This window comes from Amblyomma mixtum, chromosome 9, assembly GCF_055824585.1.
Source record: "Amblyomma mixtum isolate Tamu chromosome 9, ASM5582458v1, whole genome shotgun sequence".
NCBI classification, from domain to species: Eukaryota; Metazoa; Arthropoda; class Arachnida; order Ixodida; family Ixodidae; genus Amblyomma; species Amblyomma mixtum.
Genome location: NC_143020.1, coordinates 47,221,052 through 47,243,578, shown reverse-complemented (window position 1 = coordinate 47,243,578; position 22,527 = coordinate 47,221,052). Strand labels below are relative to the sequence as shown.

Genomic DNA, 22,527 nt, shown 5'->3' with positions numbered 1-22,527 from the left:
CCTCAGATGTTTGTTGGAAAATAATACTTAGGCTAAACAAATCGGGCTGTGCTCTACAAAGAATGGTATTCTTGAAATTTTTTGGTGAAATTTTTTTTTGCATTTCGGGATAAACGAGTAAAAATTTTCTAGAAAATGAAGCGTTCGACGCATCGCTGCAGCTATATTATTTCCTACACCTACACATGTTGCACCGCAGCGCCAAATAAGGCACGGAATAATTCTCGCTTTGTTGCTTTTTGAATACTTCTTTTATATCTAAAATATGATGCTATATATTTGACATTTTCTGGAAAAATGAGAATGATTTGCAGGCTTTCAATACAATTTGTGGCATTTAAGAGATGCAGAGCAACGCAGAAGAAAAAATTTGGCTTCCGATGTAGGGCATATCAAATTTCCAAAACAGATTAAATATAAGAGAAATTCACCGTTTTTCACTATATCCTGCCGCCGATTGCACGCACTGGTGTGCGATGTGAAAATAAGAGATGCCACTCATTTCATAGCCCTGCTGATATTAATGAAGCCTGTGTAGTTTCAGCAGAACAGTTTTTCTTGTAAAAAGTGAAAAATTTTTGAAGTTGACCGTCGCTGCGCAATGTACGGCTCGGCGCGAGCTCTCCAGCACAAAGACGGGCGATGATGCTCAATTCGGGACAGTATAACGTGTTCTGCTATGATCGCTGCCAGTAGAGACGTAACCAGGAAATATTCCATTTAATCATACTCTGTCCTTTTATGGCCAACCTTCTTTGACAAAAAAGTTTGAATATTGGAAAGCTGATAGGAAGCGTTCTCTGAGCCACTCTGCCCGCTTTCGATTAACTTCCCTGCCTTTCCTCTTCTATCTCCTCTCCTTCTGCCCGCTTCCGGTCTCATAACTTTTCTTAACTTCTTCGGACTCTTAACGAGGACAGGAAGGTTAAAAATCGACAGTTCGCTTATCGCCTTTTTTCACGTTTCTTCAAGACATTCAATCTTACAAAAGGCTCTCACTCAAGTCCTAAAGCACTGTAGCTGTGTTTAAATTTTCGGCATTGTGAATGTTACATGAGAAAAAGCATGGTGTTAGGCACAGCAAGAGTTTCATATAGAACGTACGGATTGTGGCTTTACGCCGGTGGTTCCTCTGTAGAGCATTTCACAAAATCTTTTCCTTGTCATATTCTGGCCAGGATATATTTCTCTGGTATGGTTTACTTTTTCTTTCACTTCAATGCAAGATCTCGACATATTTCTGCAAAATGAATGGCAAACACTGTTAACTAATCATAACAATCAGTGCCAATAACAGTGGTTGTAATAGCGATTGTAAGAGGCAGTGTAACAGAGCACAGCCTAACAAACGTTAGCAAATGTATTGCGTTAATCTCTACGAAAACACCAATTTTTCATTCGCGATAGGAAAAAAACACAGTGGCTTCTGAGGGCACGCGCCATTTACATAAGTAACCAAAGCACTATATTTGGCGTGAGCAGAGAAATTCGAGGGAAAATTAGGCACAGTTCGAAATATAGGACGAGATAGCGGAAATGCCTCCTTTCTGCATTCTGGGGTCTTTTTGTGTATCACTTCAGAGATACGGACACTGTTGGGCAAGGCTCCCAAAACCTCAAATAAAGCAAGCCGGAAAAACGTGCCTAGATATGCTCTGCATTGCGTCTTTTTTAGCGCTTGGATATTTAGATGTGTGTATAATGCATTCTGTTGATTTTCCATTGTTCTCTTCATGGTTTGTGCATATTTCACATATATAGAACATGTCATCACTGTATTAAATACCACCCCTAAATAAACTAGATAGCCGAGTGGCGCGTGTCTGACTTGATGCTCAAAGTTCACAGGTTCGATTTCATTCCAAATACCTCAAATTTCTTAACTAACGCTGGCAAATCATTTCGGTATGTGACTCGTATAGGTCGAAAAATTTGCGCTATGAGCCCACATTTGAACTCTGTGAAAACATCTAACTTGATAGTAATCATATTTCGTCTCTTTTTTTATTCGTTATGTTATATTATGTGTGCAAACCTGCAAGTTAGCCTTATTACTATTTGCTTTATCGTCCCAGAGAAAAAACTGCCTGGTGCCAACTTTACATTTTCGCTTACTTTTCCTGCACATATCTGTTCAGGTAAAATAGAACTACTAGCAGCTTTCAGCTGCCTGGTAGGGCGCGCATTTCGGTGTGAAGGACTCAGTAACATGTGAGGAAAACAAGATAGTTTTTTCTCCCTGCGCGCGCATGGCCGCCGCCGCTACTCGCTTGCAGCACCCAAGCCAAGACGTAGATTCAAAGCAAATTTGGGAAAATTGATCTTGCGCTTTTACAATAACTGGTTGCGAACTCCCCCGCCATCTGAACCTGACGTTCTGCTCCCTAGCAGTGACGCTCCAAGTCGTTCAACGGCTTGATAGCAAACTCCGCTTTTGCAGCGCTTATATCATGTAGTAATTCAGTGTCTTCCCTCCTACTTTACGATCTTCAGCCCCGAGGCAGCCGGCAAGCGAGCCAAGGGCGCACATAACACGCTTGTGCCTGTGAAAAAAAAATCGGATTATTACTGAATGAGCTTGAGATGCGGGAAGCTACTCAGGAATCGCGCAGCCCAGTAATGGCCTCCTTAAAATTGGTCACCGCAGAGATCCTATGCAGGGGAAGGAGAATGAAAAGAACAGAAAAGAGGAAGTGGGAGAGGGACGGGAAGAGGCATGACATGAAAAGGGGGAGAGGATAGGCCATAGATCTAAGCGATCCATCTGAGTACACTACGCTCCATGGCTGCGGAGATGGAATGACACTGGTCTCGGCACCATTGGCTGCAGAACACTCACGAGATGCAGCTGGAGCAGCAGAAGCTTGAGAAGATCCGAGGCGTCAAAACGCTTGACACTTCCACTCAGGCTGCGGCCCTCAGAGCGAGACTCGATTACTTCCCACTTCGGAGCCGAATACTACAACTGCGACAACCACAGTATAAGGTCCACAAAATAAGTACCGAAAGCTGTCGCAGACACACCGCAGGGCCGAGGTGCACTAAACCACCGTCGGAACCCTTTCAAGAAGTAATTCAGAATCGGAAGATCGATTGAACAGCATGGCTGTGGAGTTCAAGCGTAGACGGGGAAATCGGATTTAAAACTTCGCGCTAAGCTGGCGGTGTGAAGGCTGGGCGCATGTACAACGCCACTTCTCGCGAGACGTGGTGTGTCCGCATATAAAGGCGTGCGCCGGCAATGCGCGGGTCGGAACCGGGCGACAAAAAATGTCCGCTGGAAACCTTTACTTGCCAGAGAGGAGGAAAATTGGCCAGCGCCTTGGCAGGCGTCTATTTTCGCCACTGCGAAGCTCAGTAGCAGCACAGGGGTACAGAGGAAGCTGCTGAGAACAAGGACGCACCACACTGGTGTCTAAAAGCACACCCGTTAAAATTGGTAAGTGGAGCTTAACCTGCGACGGGATTGCTTGTGAGCCTCCTAGAAAGCGGGCATCATAACTGGCGCGGGCCGGCAAGGAGGTCAAGATGGCGGAGGCCCTCGCCCCCCTCCCTGCAGCCAATCAACTGGCCCGTAGAGACAAAATCCGGCAGCTGTGGTGGGGACCCCGGAACCGACACAACGAGACTGCCTTTGACAAATGTGGTCACGGCCTACAAACCTCCACGACTTACTATTTGCCGCATTATCGCTCTCCGGCATCCGAGGCCTCAATTGGCGGAAGCAAAACCTCCTCATTCAATCATTCTCTGGGAGTTCGGTTTTTATTCTCGAACTCTTCTCCTCGGACTGCGATTCGGATCTGTATGAACAGCAGAACGTCACTTATTGTGGCAAAGTGATGCCCTGCGCAGTGATTGCGGTAGCCTGAGAACCATGGAACACTTGCTCCGCTTGCGTCCATCTTTAGTACACATGTTTCGCTCCGCCAAGGTTAGGGAGAGCTTCGGTCCCCTTCTGTAACAACAGAGGGACTACTTATCCCTAAAGGACCCCGGCCCCCTATCGCCATGCAGTGCAAGCTCTGGTGCAGTTCCTCAGCGAGGCAAACACAGCTACCCGCTTCTATCGATCGCCCCTCGTGGGTTCCAGCATTCTTCCAGCACTGTTTGATTAGGCCGGGTTCTGCGTATCACTTACTCCGTTCTTTCGCCCCGGCCAGTCTTTCTTCGTTCTAATCCACTAACCCATTCCTCGATTTAGTGTCCCGAATGGTATGTCGTGAGAGGGAGTGCACTCCTTGCACTTCTCTGCTTTCCATCTCTTTCTTCCGAGCCAAAATATAGATGGAGTCGCTGCTATGAAGCGGAACGCAGAGGGACAAAGTTCAGGCTCCGCATTGTCAGTAAGGAAACGACCGACGAGGTTACTGCGCCTGCGTTGCCAGCAATCGCCCGACATTCCCGCTGTTGAGGTTAGTCCTCATGCAAGTCAATGGATCCACCAGAACCACTGGCTCCTTTAGAGGGAAAAGCTGAAGCAGTATGGTGGAAGATGTTGCCATACTACGTAGTTTCATATACAGTGCGTTTCATATAACTTGAACCAAGGATTAAAAAAAGTCGCACCCCAGAGCTGATTGAAACAAAATTCATTTTGTTTCCATTATGTGGTTCTCCTCACAGTATTTTTTTAAATTGCGCTTAATTAGCTAGTTTGCTAAGATTAGATACGCAAAATTTTATTATTCGCTAACGGTCGCGTGCGTTTCATTAAGCTCTAGAGGGGGTTACAAAACAACCGATCCAACCGATCCAACCGATCCAACCGATCCGCGATAAGTCCTAGGCAGGCCACTGACAGCCAATTCAGACAGAGCTGGTGTTGTACCATCGCACAGGAAAACAAAAAAGAAAGTGAAAGCAGTGTAGCGGCTTATTTCAAGGTAGCCTCCGTTTTTTTTTATCATTTCGTAGTCTGTCAAACTGAGCGGTGGCCGCTCACTTGGGCACGGTCAGCGCACACCTTTCGTTCGTTCAAAACACGGTTGGGAGCGCTGGTATATGGTACCGCATGGGGGCAATGACGTGGCTTTTTTTTTATAATTCGCGGGCTTTCTTTAAACGCCGAAAAAAATGACCATGTAGGAGATACGTTGCTGAAAAAAACTGGCTCGGTTGTTTATTAACCCCTTCTACAATTTAAGGGAAGGCACGTGACTTCAAAGTGACTAATAGCAAATTTGTATAATTAATCTCAGCAAATTAATTATTTAAGCAGAGTTTAAAAATACTCTGAGGAGCGCCACATTACAGGACGCAATATGTCGCTGTTTTCGCCCAGCTCTTGTGAGCCACTATTTTTATATGTTTGGTTCAAGTTACGTGAAACTCCCTGTATATTCAGCGCATCCGATTCCACACCATCCATTAAAGACAACAATGCGCCCACCAGGAGAACTCGACAGTCCCGCGAGCCTATACGACCTCAACCTACACGCAAATGGCACCCCGAGCTTTCGCGAAAAGCACATCCCGCCCCACTACAGCCCCTAGCAGCGAGAGCGCTCATGTGCTGAGACGAGCAGCAACATTCCGAGCCCTACCAACTGGGATGGTGCCGTCGGACAGGCTATCCTTTGCTGATCGAGGTTACAACACCTTAATAGGCCACCCCACCGCGAGCAGCGCAGATGGCAGCATTGCAGATCTTTACACCTACAGACACAGAACACAAACGTGCACAAAGCAGAGCCCGGCCCCCTTTTCTCCTTTCCCTCACTTAAAAACAACATCGAAGCAACGGCGGGACGTAAGCGGCGAGCACCCCTACCCCAACCCCTTTCACAAACAGCTTTCCTTCCCCTTCGGTGTTCTGATAGACGCCAGAGATGTGAACACCCTCGATGCACACTTTACCGCTCAGAATTGGCTTACCCGTCTACATTGCGCCCATCCCTCATATTTCACTACACCTCGTCTTCTTAGGAGACTCCGCTGTTCGACGCTCAGCTGATAAAACCATCATAAGCAAATCGTCGTGCCTGTCGCATCACGGCCGCCAGCGGCGTGGACTGAGGACGGCGCCCAAGAAGACGAATCAACGGCAGCTCTTCCCGCCTGTTCTGTGGTAAATTTCAATATATATTTTTGCTTCTAGAGCTTCTATTATAAAAACTGCAACATAGAAAGCGCCAAGCGCGGCATGATGCTTCACAAGCGGACAGTTGAATTCACCACCACGGGCACCGGGGGGGCGCAGCCCGTAGTTAAGAGATCAACCCAACCTCCTTTGGTAGTAGATTAAGCAAAACATTGGTTTAATGCCGATTTCTACATTTAGACTGGGACTTTGTGCCGTGCCTCTGGAGAAAGCACCAGCACGAGTATTTTAAGATTCATAGAGAATTTCTGCTTATGCACGGCCTTTTTTCGTGTATGAGCGCAAACTCATTTAATGCTCACTACCTGCACACTTCTGATACAGATGATTCCTTAGAAATTGGAAGTTAAGTTCGATGAATATGTTGCTAAGACATACAGCAGTTCCTTTTGAGATAGAGTTGTTGGGGGGGGGGGGGGGGGGGGGTTGCTCTACAAGTGTTCATTAATTTTTCTCGAGCCAAATGTACAAAGTACTGAGAATATGCCTGTTGTGTTGTCGTTCAGCGATTACCTGGCTCCAGCTGCGCTTTGGACAACGAACTTCGAAAAAGTCGGGTAACGGAAGCGTATGAAACCGAAGTGCAGAGATCAGCACAAATCAGAGGCTAGAGCGCCATGGGTGGTAGGCACACAGCAGCCTTCAAGAAGGTGGAAACACCTGAAGGAAACTCACGTCGACAGCAACATTAAACCAGGCTCCTGAGATCTGCTCAGAGAACTACCGAACAAAGAGTTGTGCCTCCACATATAGAACACATCAGAAGATATTTTGACTACTGTACGCGACACTAGATCTGGTTACAGTTGGCTCTGTATACATCAGAAAATTTCGATTGGGAACTGCGAAATCATGCTGGCACAAGGCATGAAACGAAGAAGACCCGTTTTGCACAAACTTCAATCCAGACAGTAACTGTCAACGTTCAAAAACACATAATGAAATATTTCTTACTTATACATGAATTGTATTTGTTCCTTGGAGCAGTTTGATAGCCTGTATCTATTCCTGGGGTGGTCGTGGTAGGACATTAGGAATCCGTCCTTCCAAGAACAGCGTTCCGCTCCCGGGTAGCCCAAGATATTAAGGCTTCCGCTGGCATTGTCGTGATCCGCCCCCAATCTAGAAGACATGATGGGAAACTGTTCGCTTAACAAGTCAAGCAAAACTAGCGGCTCCTACTGGTCAATGAATGACCCGTGAGAGCTCCGACAAAAGGTAGCAGTACAGCACGGACACAAAGAGCTGCGTTCAGCGTTTTCTGTACTTTTCGAGAAATAATGTATGCATCGTTTTGAATTTCCGTAAACCTCATGAATAGGTCCTGAATCAAAGCCGTAAGCGTATATATCCTACTAGTCTATTCCTGCTATCACTGTAGTTGCATCACTTGTAGCATTCGCGGTCACTGCAATTTTGCAGTTTCCGGCCCCAGGAGGCGGTTTGTAATCCACCAAAAGTCACAGAGAATATCATCCAGAAACTCTGAAGTGCCCGATTTTGGGTTGCCATTTGTAGCTGCTTGAGACCAATATTTATGTGCTTCTTTGCATTTCATAAAACACAGAACTAAATGCGATTAGAAATCAAACCATTTTTTTGTTTTCTTACCAGGCGCGAACAGGGCGGCCGCTGCAAACGGTGTTCGCTAAGGTATACCAATTCATGATAGGACTCTCAATCAAACCAAGCCATTTTTTACTGATGCCATGAGGCGTCGCCTTTAACATCCAGATCAATTCCTTCTTCTCCTTAGTCGATTTCAAGAGGTGCATTTCGATTACGTTATCTTACGTAGGCTTCTTGGGAGAGCAGGGTTTATCGGTAGTTATTTTTAGCTCCTGTAAGGATGCAGTGAAGAGCATTGGCTTACAGGACCTAAAAAAAACTACCGGTATTCCAGGACTCCGGAATACCGGGGGGGGGGGGGGGGGGTTATTCCGGAGACTGGAATGGGAACAGTTGGGGACAAGAGTTAATGGAGAATACCTGAGCAATTTGAGATTCGCTGATGACATTGCCTTGCTAAGCCACTCAGGACAAGAACTGCAAAGCATGATCAATCAGTTAGACAGGCAAAGCAGAACGGTGGGGCTAAGAATTAACATGCAGAAAACCAAAGTAATGTTCAACAGCCTAGCAAGGGAACAGCAGTTCGCAATTGATAGTGAGGTGCTGGAAGTAGTAAGAGAATATGTCTACTTATGGCAGGTAGTGACCGCAGATCCGGATCATGAGAGGCAAATAACTAGAAGAATAAGAATGGGGTGGAGCGCATATGGCAGGTTCTCTCGAATCATGAATGGTAGCTTACCAATATCCCTGAAGAGAAAAGTATACAACAGGTGTATCCTACCGGTACTCACCTATGGGGGAGAAACGTGGAGGCTAACAAACAGTGTTCAGCTAAAGTTAAGAACAACGCAGCGAGCTGTGGAAAGGAAAATGATAGGTGTAATGTTAAGAGATCGGAAGAGGGCGGAGTGGGTGAGGAAACAAACGCGGGTTAATGACATCTTAGTTGAGATCAAGAGGAAGAAATGGGGTTGGGCAGGGCATGTAATGCGAAGGCAAGATAACCGCTGGTCGTTAAGGGTAACGGAGTGGATTCCAAGCGAAAGCAAACGTAGCAGGGGACGGCAGAAAGTTAGGTGGGCGGATGAGATTAAGAAGTTTGCGGGGATACAGTGGCGGCAACAGACGAAGGACAGGGTTAATTGGAGAGACATGGGAGTGGCCTTTGCCCTGCTGTGGGTGTAGTCAGGCTGATGATGATGATGATGGTGATGACGGTTTTTAGCTCAGTCCTCTGTTTGCCGACATTGTACGTGCCAGCAAGTGTGACGACGGGCACTCCAAGCCCGGGACTTCCCACTCTTACCGCTAAGGTGGCCTAGTGTTTTCAGTGGTAGCTGTCGTCAGCTATTTGTTGCCCTGAGCATCGAAGGAGCCGCCGCATGCTAATTATGCCTTAACTAAGGCGCATGGGCTCAGAGAGTCAGCATTGGTATTGCCACCAAGGAGGCACATTTTCGCTGGTTTGTCAAGCATTCGTTCATGCGTTGTAGTTTTGAACGGTATACTTTGTTTCCGTTGGCTGCCTTATGCCTAAACACAGTTATGTCTGTTCTGTCTATACGCTTATGAACGTCCTTTCTTTCTAAAATCAAAGAAAAGTAGCAGCGCCACAGCATGCAAACAGAGACGAAGAAAGGAGAACATGCGGTGACAAAAGCTCCTTTCTTTGTCTGTGTCTGCGTGGTTTGGCCCGGCTCATTTTCTTCAATTGAAAATGCATCAACTAGCCTAAAAAAAAGTTTTATTGAAATTTCTTTGCAAAAAAAGCCTGCGAAAATTTCGTTATTTTTTCGTTACACAGGGTGAAAAATTTTGTAGCGGTAAAAATGAGGAAAGCTGTAGGCTGGAACAAAAATTACACACTTCGCCCAATCTCACTCCCATGAATAAACTATACGCCCTCTTCCCCACGGCTTCCCTGCTCGAGACTTAGTCAACAACTTTTACCGCAATCTCGCACGTATCCCTTGTAGGACTGCCCATATTTCCTTCCTACGGGAGAGCAAACAGTTCACTGTGCATTGAAGCATCTAGAGCGAAGCCCAAGCACAATTTGCCAGAACCAATATTAAGAGAGATGAAATGGGTGAAACTATTTGCGTCCAGGCTTGGCTTCTCCTCGTTCTGCTCATGTAACCCCAGTATTCTTTTCCGTCCAGAGGGTGAGCTACAGCAATGCTGACATTCACTACAGTGTGATTTACTGCGTAGCTGTCTTTATGCAGAAAACGGCGGCGTCTAGCATTCATTACCATGAACTGCAGACTGTGTGCCCAAAAAACACCATGCATATTCCTACGGGTCGACTCAGCAAAGATGAGGCAGACGAAGTGAGAGGGCGCTTGGCGCGTGATCGGTCTCCGAATCCTCTGCAGTGGCCTGCGTTTTGGCATCCGGTGCGCCCTGTGCTTGTGTTGTGTTCAGCGTGAGTGCACCAGTGTTCTACGTGGTGTGAACGCCTCCTGTCACGTAACATCTTGGTGGAGGTGAGGACTTTCCCCATCCTCTCGTTCTGGCTTACCCCTTCACGGAGCTTCCTAGTGGTCGCTACACCGGGACCGCTACAATGACGCAGCCCGGCGACTCGCAAAGTCCCACTGCCACTACATTCATGGTCATGGGTCATCCCCGTGACCCCGACATCTTTTCCGATGCCTCAACTAAACGTCGACAGATGGATCTCGATGTACAAACGTGTTAGCACCCGTAACAGGTGGGACCCCACCGTCATGCTGGCAAACGTCATTTTCTATTTGCCTGGGACAGCGAGGCACTGGTACGACACCCATGAGGACGAATTAACAAGTTGGGACATATCCAACAAAAGCTTCGCGCTCTCTTCAGACCTCCAGATGCTTCGAAGCTCGCAGCCCAAAAACACCTTGAGTCGCGTGCTCAGTCCTCCAGTGAAAGTTACATCACCTACATTCAAGACGTCCTTGCCTTATGCCACCAGGTTGACAACTCCATGTCGGAATCAAAAAAGGTGGGCCACGTCCTAAAACAGATCGCGGACGACGCTTTCCATTTGCTTCTCTGCGAAGGCTGTGATACTGTGGATGTCCTTATTAAGGAATGCCATCTCTTCGAGCAAGTAAAAAGCCGGCGCATATTTCGACAGTTTCAACGACTTCCCCATACAGCCGCCACATCTTCTTGTGTTTTGCAGCAGCTACTAACTAGCCCACCTCCCACTTCGCCTCTCAACATCACCGACACAGTCACCCGGATCGTTCGCTCACTAGCCGCCTTATTCGTTACCCTACGTCTTACCTCATCAGTCGCCGATGGTGACTACTTAGTCGCCCCTATTTGAGATGTCTTGATGCACCGCAAGGTTGCACTGCCCCATACTGTCGCTACAATCAGGGGAAACAGTGTGTCACTACCGTTAATCAATTTCAGTTATTCAACCCAAGTCCTTCCACCTGGCATATGCGTGGCAACGTTCTCACCTATTGGCTCCTGCCAAGTTGCCCCATTGGACACTGCCCATGCATCAGCTCCTGCAGACCGTGTTCACGATCCTACTTCAACTGACGCGATCACGGCAATGATGCCTTCCGATTTGCTCCTGCCCAATCTTGCCAGCTGCGTGCGCTTCTCGAGTCGTATTCCGACATCTTCGACCACCATAACAGCGCCCTCGGCCAAGCTCTTACCGTTACACACCGCATCGACACCGGCGACGCTCCTCCTATCCGCCGCCGACCATACCGGGTCTCCCATGCAGAACGACAGGTAATCCAGGCGGAAGTGGCAAAAATGCTGGAGAAGAACATCATTGAGCCCTCTCACAGTCTTTGGGCTTCGCCCGTCGTCTTGCTCAAGAAGAAAGATGGCTCGTGGCGCTTCTGTGTGGATTACCGTTACCTGAATAAGATCACTAAAAAAGATGTCGAGCCGCTTCCTCGAATCGACGATGCCATAGACTGCTTCTACGGAGCGAAATTCTTCTCCTCCATAGACCTACGATCTGGCTATTTACAAATTGCTGTGGATGACCAGGACCGGGAGGAGACTGAGTTTATTACTCCTGATGGTTTATAGCAGTTTAAGGTTATGCCTTTCCGCTTATGTAACGCCCCAGCACTTTCGAGCGCATGATAGACTCCTTGCTCCAAGGATTTAATTGGTCCACTTGCCTGTGCGATTTAGACGATGTAATTGTGCTTTTTACCTTGTTTTCGTCCCACATGGGCCACCTCTCACAAGTTCTTTCCCTCTTCAGCCATGCTGCGCTACAGCTCAACTCTTCAAAATGCCGTTTCGCGCGTCGTCAGCTCAATATACTAGGCCATGTCGTCGATGCTACGGGGGTTCGTCCCGATCCAGACAAGATCCGAGCAGTAAAGGACTTCCCAGTACCCCGTTCGAGCAATGACGTCCGAATGTTTTTGGGTCTTTGTTCTTACTTTCGTAGATTCATTCAAGATTTTAGACATTGCTGAGCCGCTCACCGATCTTAAAAAGGATGTCAGTTTTTCCTGGGGCTCCTCCCAAGAACAAGCCTTTGCCCACCTTATAAGAAAGCTTACCACTGCACCGGTCTTGGCACACTTTGATGTGTCAGCTCCTACGGAAGTCCGTACTGATGCTAGTGGCCATAGCATCGGAGCAATCCTTTCCCAGCGTCAATCCGGCACACTTTGTGTAATTGCCTATGCTATCCGCCTCCTATCCCCTTCCGAGAAGAACTACTCCATTACCGAAAGAGACTACTTCGCCCTCGTCTGGGCTGTTGGCAAATTTCGACCCTACCTATACGGCAGGCCATTCACAGTTGTGACAGATCATCCCGCACTGTGCTGGCTTTCTTCTCTAAGGATCCTATCGGTCGCCTCGGTCGTTGGCCGCTACGACTCCAAGAATGTTGCCACCGTCCGAACCAATCAGTGACGCCGTACCGCGGCCGAACTGTTTAAGCTGGGACTTGCCAAGCCTTGGGCATTCGAGGTGTTCGAAGATCGTCTTCTTCCTCGCTCGAGCTGCCTGCTGGCTGGCGCGCCCACCTCGTCTAATTATAACCTGGGCTATTTCTTCACCCGTTTGTCGGTGATATATTTGGTGGAGGTGCTGGGGGGCGTGGAGGTGGAGGTGGTGGAGGTGCTGGATTGCGAGGACACTCTCGACACCTGTTCTCCAAGCGTGGACACAACAGCCGTCCACAAAGCGAGCAGCCGTCTGCGGGGCCTACAACCGGAGTTCAGCCAACTGACAGCGCCGGTAAGAGCGGTAAGAGCAATGACATCAGCCGTGGCTAGCCAGACAACTCAGCATTCCGGGAATGCCCGCCATTCGTCCTTCACGCACCTCGGTCGCCGCCGCTGTTCCACGGGGACAGGTTCGAGGACGTAGAAGACTGGTTGCCTAGCTTTGACCGAGTGGCGGGCTTCAACGAATGGGACGGCGAGCGCCAATTATGCAACGTCTACTTTGTGCTGCAGGATTCATCCAAAACATGGTTCGAAAATCACGAAGCCTCCTTTACCACCTGGGAAGTGTTTCGACGAGTACTGCTAGCGAAGTTTCATCATCGGCCTGACTACACCCACTGCAGGGCAAAGGCCTCTTCCATGTCTCTCCAATTAACCCTGTCCTTTGTCAGTTGCCGCCACTGTATCCCCGCAAACTTCTTAATCTCATCCGCCCACCTAACTTTCTGCCGTACCCTGCTACGTTTGCTTTCTCTTGGAATTCACTCCGTTACCCTTAAGGACCTGCGGTTATCTTGCCTTCGCATTACATGCCCTGCCCAAGCCCATTTCTTCCTCTTGATTTCAACTAAGATGTCATTAACCCGCGTTTGTTCCCTCACCCACTCCGCCCTCTTCCGATCTCTTAACGTTACACCTATCATTTTCGTTTCCATAGCTCGCTGCGTTGTTCTTAACTTAAGCTGAACCCTCTTTGTGAGCCTCCACGTTTCTTCCCCATAGGTGAGTACCGGTAGGATACAGTTGTTGTATACTTTTCTCTTCAGGGATATTGGTAAGCTACCATTCATGATCTGAGAGAACCTGCCATATGCGCTCCACCGCATTCTTATTCTTCTAGTTATTTCCCTCTCATGATCCGGATCTGCGGTCACTGCCTGCCCTAAGTAGACATATTCTCTTACTTCTTCCAGCACCTCGCTACCAATTGCGAACTGCTGTTCCCTTGCTAGGCTGTTGAACATTACTTTGGTTTTCTGCATGTTAATTATTAGCCCCACATTTCTGCTCTGTCTGTCTAACTGATTGATCATGCTTTGCAGTTCTTGTCCTGAGTGGCTTAGCAAGGCAATGTCATCAGCGAATCGTAAATTACTCAGGTATTCTCCATTAACTCTTATCCCCAACTGTTCCCATTCCAGTCCCCGGAATACCTCCTGTAAGCAGGCAGTGAAGAGCATTGGCGAGATCGTGTCTCCCTGCCTGACACCTTTCCGTATTGGAATTTTATTGCTGACTTTATGGAGAACTATAGTAGCTGTGCAATCGTTATAAATATCTTCCAATATTTTCACATAACACTCTTCTACACCCTGATTCCGCAATGCCTGCATGACAGCTGAGGTTTCCACTGAGTCATATGCTTTCTAGTAATCAATGAAGGCTATATATAGGGGTTGGTTATATTCTGCGCATTTCTCTATCACCTGATTGATAGTGTGAATGTGATCTATTGTCGAGTATCCTTTACGAAAGCCTGCCTGATCATTTGGTTGACTAAAGTCCAAGGTTGTCCTGGTTCTAATAGCGATTACCTGAGTAAATACCTTGTAGGCAACGGACAATAAGCTGATTAGTCTGTAATTCTTCACGTCCTTGACGTCTCCTTTCTTATGAATTAAGATAATGTTAGCGTTCTTCCAAGCTTCTGGTACTGTCGAGGTCACAAGGCATTGCGTATAAATGGTGGCTAGTTTTTGTAGCACAATCTCTCCTCTGTCCTTCAACAAATCTGCTGTTACCTGATCCTCACCAGCTGCTTTCCCTCTTTGCATGGCTAAGGCTTTCTTTACTTCCTCTTTCGTTACTGGCAGGATGTCCCATTGCTGTGCTCGACTGCTTCCCTCAGTAACTTGATGATTACATTCTCCTACTGTATAGATTTGTGTAGAACTCTTCGGCTAATACAACTATCTTATCCATATTCCTGATGACATTGCCCTGTTTGCCTTTTAACGCATACATCTGGTTTTTACCTATGCCCAATTTTCTCCTCACTGATTTTAGGCTACCTCCGTTCCTTAGAGCATGCTCGATTTTCTCCATGTTAAACTTTCTTATGTCGGCTACCATGCGCTTATTTATTAACTTCGATAGTTCTGCTAGTTCTATCCTGTCTGTTGAGTTAGACGTCCTCATAGTTTGGCGTTTCTTAATCAGATCTTTAGTCTCCTGAGATAGCTTGCTGGTATCCTGTCAAACCATCCTACCACCAACTTCTGCGGCGCACTCTGTAACAGTAGCTGTAAGATTATCATTCATTGTTTCAACATTACAGTCGTCTTCTTCAGTTAAAGCGGAAAATCTGTTTTACAGCGACATTCTGAATTCCTCTACCTTCCCTCTTAATGCTAACTCGTTAATAGCCTTTCGCTTCACCAGTTTTCTCCGTTTCCTCTTCAAATCTGCTAATACGAGACCTTACCATTCTGTGGTCGCTACAACGGACCTTACCGAGGATCTCCACATCCTCTACGATGCCAGGGTGTGCACACAGTATGAAGTCTATTTCATTTTTAGTCTCACCATTGGGGCTCTTCCACGTCCACTTCCTGTTTGCTCGTTTGCGGAAGAAGGTATTCATAATCTGTAAATTATTTCTATCTGCGAACTCTACTAATAACTCTCCCCTACTGTTCCTAGAACCTATGCCATAGTCACCTACCGCCTTGTCTCCAGCCTGCTTTTTACCTACCTTTGCATTAAAGTCGCCCATCAGTACAGTGTACTGCGATTTTACTTTGGTCATTGCCGATTCCACATCCTCATAGAAGCTTTCAACTATCTGGTCATCATGGCTTGATGTAGGCGCATAGGCCTGCACCACCTTCAGCTTGTACCTCTTATTAAACCTGATTACGATAGCTGCCACTCTCTCGTTAATACTGTAGAACTCCTCGATGTTGCCAGCTACATCCTGATTAATGAGGAATCCCACACCTAGTTCTCGCCTATCTGCTAATCCACGATAGCACAGTACATGCCCGCCCTTTAGTACTGTATACGCCTCATGTGTCCTCCTCACCTCACTAAGCCCTATGACATCCCATTTAATGGAGTGCATATTGCAACCGCGCAAAATGACGAGGGACGAAGAGAGGAAAGCACAGGACAAGACGCGTCCCTCGTCGTTTTGCGCGGTTGCAATATGCACTCCATTGTCAACCACCAACTAGCCCGCCTTCACTTGTTACATCCCATTACATACCGGCTAATCCCTCCAATAGCACTGCTAAGCTAGCCTCACTTGATAAGGTTCTTGCGTTAAACGTTGCCAGGTTCAGTTTCCAATGGCGGCCTGTCCGGAGCCAGAGATTCTTAGCACCCTCCGCTGCGTCACAGATCTGACCGCCGCCTTGGTCAGTTGCTCCGCAGCCGCTGGGGACTGAGGGCCGAGGGTTAATTGGTTTGTTCATAGAAGGTTGTGGCCAAGTACTACACCAGGGTGGCCAAATCCTGTTCTGGTGAGGAAGTGCGTTGTCGGTTCTGGTCACCGATATCAGGCCGCACTCCAAGCCTGGTTATGCAATTCCATCGACACGCGGAGTTTTTTTTTTAGCGACGTTTACCACCAGCGAAAGAAAAGAAAAGGCTGAAATCGCCCTGCAATCGAGGTCACAGTAATCAAACGAGAGCGTCGCGATGTTCATCGAGAACCTGACGCGACTGTTCAATCGGGCCGACCCTGCTATGCCAGAGGCCAAGAAGGTGCGCCACCTAATGCGCGGAGTAAAAGAGCAGCTGTAAGCCGGACTGGTCCGTGACCCGCCAAGAACAGTGGCAGATTTCACAAGGGAAGCAACGAGTATCGAGCGTTCACTGCAGGAACGGGGCGCGCACTACGGACGTGAGGCTACTGTAGCAACCGCTTCCCAGTACATGCCTACGCCGCTGCCCGCCGAGGAGCTTCGGGAGCTTGTAAGATGCGTTGTACGCGAGGAATTGGCGAAACTTCGCTTGGAAGCTCCACAGGCCAGTGTAGCTGCCGTAACGGACGTGGTCCGCGATGAAATTCGACGAGCTGTGCAGCCGCCCTAAGCTCCACACCCGGCGCCCTCTGTTATGACGTACAGCGAGGCACAACGAAGTCCTGGGCCAGCGAGGCAAGCCTTTTCCCCCGTCGTTCCCATGCCAGTTGCATCTCTGCTGTACCCGAGCGCAGCAGTACCATCTGTGCCGCAGGAGTACAGGCCCCCCATGAGCAAAGCGCACGTGTGGCGTACGACAAACAAACGGCCGCTCTGTTACCACTGCGGGGAGCCCGGCCACATCCTCCGCCAGTGCCCCTACCGCAGAATGGGTTTAAGGGGGTTTTCACCTGACGCACCTCGACCGCGCTACGGTGAAAGACCACGGTATATGAGCTGTACCTGGCTGATAACGTGCAGTCCTCGACCCCGCAGCGGCGCCAGTCCCGATCGCCATCCCGAAGGCGGTTCTCTTCGCACGGCCGCCCATCGTCCTCTGACCAGTTCAGAGGTGCGTCTCCGCATCGGGGAAAACTGAAGACGGCGTCCTCCGGGGGTGGGGCCGCCGCTACTGCACCGTGTCAAGAGCCTCCATTTGAAGATTCGCCGCGACGCTCCGACCGACGACGACCTGACCCGACGACCTCAACGACGCGCTGCGACCGACTGCTTTCTGCCGAAATTCCGGTATCCGCTGACAACCACGACGTTACTGCACTGGTGGATACCGGCGCCGATTTTTCTGTAATGAGCAGTCGGTTATCCACGGCCCCGAGGAAGGTACTGACCCCTTGGTCTGGGCCGTGGACCGGACAGCTGGTGGTTACGTCGTAACTCCGATCGGTGTCTGCACTTCGCGAATCCAGATCCGCGGAATTACTTTCCCTGATTGCTTTCCTGTGTTACCCGAGTGCTCCAAGGACCTCATACTCGGTTTATATTTTCTTCAAGAGTACGGTGCCGTTATAAATCTACAGGATCTAATCGTGTCGTTTTCCACCCAAGGCCCTGTCGACGACGATACCGAGCCACGCAGGGCTAAACTATGCCTCTCTGACGACCAGGTACTAATCCCGTCAAGATCCAGCATGTTTGTTACTGTAGAGTGCGATAACAGCCCCAGCACTCGTGGCATCGCTGAAACCAACACCTTGCTGCTCCTTGGTCGGCAAATCTGTGTAGCTCGTGGAATTATTGAATTGAACAGTGGGCGAGCGGAACTTCTGGTGATCAATTTTGGTTCTGAACCTCAGTGTTTGCCTGGTAAAACAGCTCTTGCGTATTTCGAACAACTTGCTAAATTCTCGGGACAGCACGCGTTGTCCGAAATCCCGACATCAGTGGAGGCACCGACCACTCCCATAAAAACCGACGTGAACCAGAACCTCCCGTCTAATCAGAAACGCTGCCTAGAGAGCATTATCGAATCGTTCCGCGACTGTTTCGCCTCGACCTCTAAGGTTAGGCACACTCCACTCACAAACCATCGCATTATAGTTGACGCAAACCAGCGACCGTTATGCCAGCCGCCTTATCGAATCTCTTCGAAGGAACGTGCTGCCATTCGCCGACAAGTTCAAGAAATGCTCCAGGACGACGGGATACAGCCATCGACGAGCCCATGGGCATCGCCTGTTGTTCTAGTGGCGAAGAAGTATGGAACCCTACGGTTCTGTGTTGATTACAGGCGTCTAAACAGTCACCAAAAAAAAACGTTTGTCCTCTGCCGCGCATTGATGACTCCCTCGACCGGCTACGCCACGCCACGTACTTCTCGTCACTAGATCTACGCAGTGGCTATTGGCAAATCGAGGTGGACGAACGCGACTGGGAAAAGACCGCATTTATTACACCGGGTGGTCTGTACGAATTCCGGGTGCTCCCTTTCATCCTGTGCTCGGCTCCTGCCACCTTCCAGCGGATGATGGACACCGTGCTTGCCGATCTAAAATGGCAGTCCTGCCTCGTCTACCTGGATGACGTTGTCATCTTCACCGCCACGTTCGCAGAGCACCTGAGGCGCCTGCGGGCTGTGTTTGCCGCCATTCGTTCAGCCCGTCTTTCCATCAAGCCCGAAAAGTCACTTCGCCTTCCAGAAGCTGAAGTTTTTGGGTCACATCGTGAGCGTTAAGGGAGTTAGCCCTGACACCGATAAGACGGCCGCTGGCGCTGCTTTTCCCGTGCCAACGGATAAACGCAGTGTGTGCCGCTTTCACGGTCTTTGCGCCTATTATCGGCGTTTTGTGCAGAACTTCTCCGAGAACGCTGAGCCCCTCATCCGCCTCACGCAAGATGCCGAACCGTTCTTCTGGGGCCAAGAGCAACAACAGGCCTTCGAAGACCTCCGCACTCGCCTGCAAAGGTCGCCCATCCTTGGCCACTTCGACGAGTCAGCCGACACTGAACTACACACAGATGCCAGCAACATCGGCTGTCACAAAATTCGGCGAATTTTAGAAACAAACAAAGAAAAACCGCCGCGCGCACGGCGTCTAGCCGGCGCGAGCCCAACGGGAGAGAGAGAAAGCCCCGCCGAGCGCGTGCCTCTCTCTCCACCGCCATGGCGTGCGCCGAAGGAATGAGTCATCCACGCCGAATTCTCTGGAACAGACGAGTCGGTTCTACGGCTGACGGGGGGGGGGGAAAGGGCGTAGCCGTGCGTGCACTAAGACACGTCCTCCTCGCCCGTCTGCGTCGGCGCCGCTCAAGAACACGCTCGAAACTTCGAGATGCGACGCCCGACCTCTGACCAATGGGGACGCGCGGCCGGTGAGAAGAGGAAAGGGAGACAGCACTGCCAATGCTGCGTGTATGTGCGCGCCTACTCGGGCGCGAACAACAAACAGACGGGAGAGCGAGCCTATAAAGAAGGACGTTGACCGCTATCAGTCAGTCCGGACCGCCGTTTAAGCTTCATCGAAGCGCGCCCGTTCGACTCCCGGGGAAAACACCACTCGGCCAGCATCGGACCAACGAGGCAACGTTCGCCTGTCTGCGGGACGGCATCGTCGCGGAACTCTGGTCGTCGGACTGCCGCAGTGCCCGGTGAACAAATTGTGTTTTGTTTGTTTACCTCTCTCTCGTGTGTTAGTGCACTTTAGGTGCAATATTGCCTTTGTATTGTATTCTCTCTCGAGTTAACTTTGCACGAGTTGCATTGTGTTGCTAATCACTTTGTCTTTGTACTAGTGTTTGTGAAACCCTCTGTATCGTCTCAATTGCTGTGTAAACTTTGTTTTGTTTTGTGAACCTTTGGCTCCGACCCATTCTCTGGCTTGCGACCAGCGAAAGCTGGGCACCGAACGCCCAAAAACCTCTTGTCACTTGGTAGCTGGTCTCCGCTGAGCTTGCCACGCTGAGTCGAGGGCATCTCCTTTGAGTCCGAGACCGCTACCCCCACACGCTCTAAGGGTGTCTGGGAGCTTCCCACTAAAAGTGCGCGAAGTCTGGGTGACATCGGCCTCGGTGCGGTCCTTGTGCAGTGGCAGGATGGTCTCGAACGCGTAGTCGCGTACGCAAGCCGCACCTTGTCACGCTCGGAGGCGAACTATTCCACTACTGAAAAAGGATGCCTGGCAATTGTGTTTGCAGTGACCAAATTTCGCCCATATTTAAACGGCCGCCCATTTAGAGTTGTCAGTGATCACCATTCGCTGTGTTGGCTAGCGAACCTGAAAGATCCCTCGGGGCGGCTTGCACGCTGGAGCCTTCGTCTTCAAGAGTTCGATGTCACCATCGTTTATAAGTCCGGTAGGAAGCACAGTGATGCCGACTGTCTGTCTCGTGCCCCTGTCGAGGACAACCGAGCTGATCCCGACGACGATTCTCGGCGCCATCTCCACGTCCGTCCTCACTCAACACCAAAGAGACGATAGTGAACTACGGCCTCTCATTGAGTATCTTGAAGGAAGTGCAGATTCGCCCCCGCGACTCTTCTCACGTGGTCTGTCGTCATTCTGTTTGCGCGATTGCGTTCTGTATAAGAAAAACTACCGCCAGACGGAAGCTGTCTATATGCTCGTAGTACCTGCGGCTTTGCTCGAAGAAGTCCTGCACGCGTGCCATGATGACTCATCTTCTGGTCACCTGGGTTTTTCTCGCACTTTGGCGCGGATACGCCAAAAGTACTACTGGCCCAGGGTTGCTGCAGTTGTACAGCGTTAGTGCCAACGTCGCAAGACGCCACCGACTAAGCCAGCCGGATTACTATAGCCCATTGATCCGCCAAAAGTCCCCTCCCACCAATTCGGCATGGACTTACTCGGACCCTTTCCGCAGTCCTCGCTGGGTAACCGCTACATTGTGGTGGCCATCGACTACCTCATCCGGTACTGTGAAACTAAAGCTCTCCCCCGTGGTACCGCTGACGAAATTGCGAACTTTTTCGTTCAAAACATTGTGCTTCGTCATGGTGCCTCAATCGTCGTTATAACTGACAGGGGAACGGCGTTCACCTCGGCCCTCACACAGGAGGTTATGCGCCTTAGCGGCACAAGTCACCGAAAAACAACCGCTTACCACCCTCAAACGAACGGACTCACCGAACGGCTCAACAAGACGATCGCCGGCATGATCTCCATGTATGTTGACGCAGACCCCCGGAACTGGGATGCCATACTCCCTTACGTCACTTTCGCCTATAACACTGCACTACAAGAAACGACGCGTTTCACTCCATTTCGTTTAGTGCATGGTCGCGAAGCCACCACCATGCTGGAAGCAATGTTGCTTCCGACTAGTACTACCTCAACTGTTGTGGATGCTGACCATTTCGTTCGTCACGCCGAGGCCACCCACCAACTCGCTCGACAGCGTATCCGGCACCAGCAATCCCACGACGCTCGCCGGTATAACCTCCGCCACAGAGCTGTTAGTTACCGGCCCGGCGAACAAGTCTGGGTTTGGAGCCCAATCCGCATGCGTGGACGCTCCGAAAAGCTTCTGCGCCGATATTTCAGCCCCTACGAGGTACTCCGCCAAGTAAGTGAGGTGAACTATGAAGTTCTTCCTCAAGAAACAGTTCGCTCCTCCAGACGGCCGACCTCCAAAGTTGTCCATGTCGCACGGATGAAGCCATACCACGCCCGCTAGCGCTTCAGGCGTGTCTACACCTGCCGCCGGACACATGCAGCGTCCCTTCTCTTCGTGCTGCTCATTGCTGCGGCACCGAGTCGGTGCCCTTCAGAAAGGGGGAGCAATGCCACCGTCCGAACCAATCAGTGGCGCCGTACAGGGGCCGTACTGTTTAAGCTGGGACTTGCCAAGCCTTGGGCATTCGAGGTGCTCGAAGATCGTCTTGTTGCTTCGGTGACAATATGACTACGCTGTGATCTACAAGTCTGGCCGTTTGCACAATGATGCCGACTGCCTCTCTCGTTACCCTGTTGCCCCCACTAATACTGCGACGAGCGCAAGCGCCATCGACCTGTTCCCTCTATCACCGTTTACAACTATCGGCGAAGAACAGCGTCGGGATGCGGAGCTTCTCTCCATCATCGATCGCCTAACGTCCGCCCAAACCGACCCTTCATTGAACCGCTTTGCTCTCATTGATGGTATTTTATACCGCCGGAATCTTCAACCAACTGGTCCTGACCTTCTCCTCATCGTCCCGAAGCACTTACGAACCGTCGTTCTCCACGACCTCCATGACCTCCCGACT

The 22,527-nt window shown here is 49.7% G+C and overlaps 1 protein-coding gene across 1 annotated transcript in view; it reads right to left on the bottom strand.

Moving 5' to 3' along the window:
• The window catches only part of LOC149328904 (venom metalloproteinase antarease-like TserMP_B), a 47,445-nt gene that overhangs the window by 4,740 nt on the left and 20,178 nt on the right, over nucleotides 1-22,527 (bottom strand). Inside the window, exons 6-7 of the mRNA XM_089559735.1 lie at nucleotides 7,058-7,225; nucleotides 1,105-1,240 (exon numbers count right to left, since the gene is read on the bottom strand). Of these exons, the coding sequence (XP_089415861.1) occupies nucleotides 1,105-1,240; nucleotides 7,058-7,225 (304 nt within the window). The remainder of the gene's footprint in view (nucleotides 1-1,104; nucleotides 1,241-7,057; nucleotides 7,226-22,527) is intronic.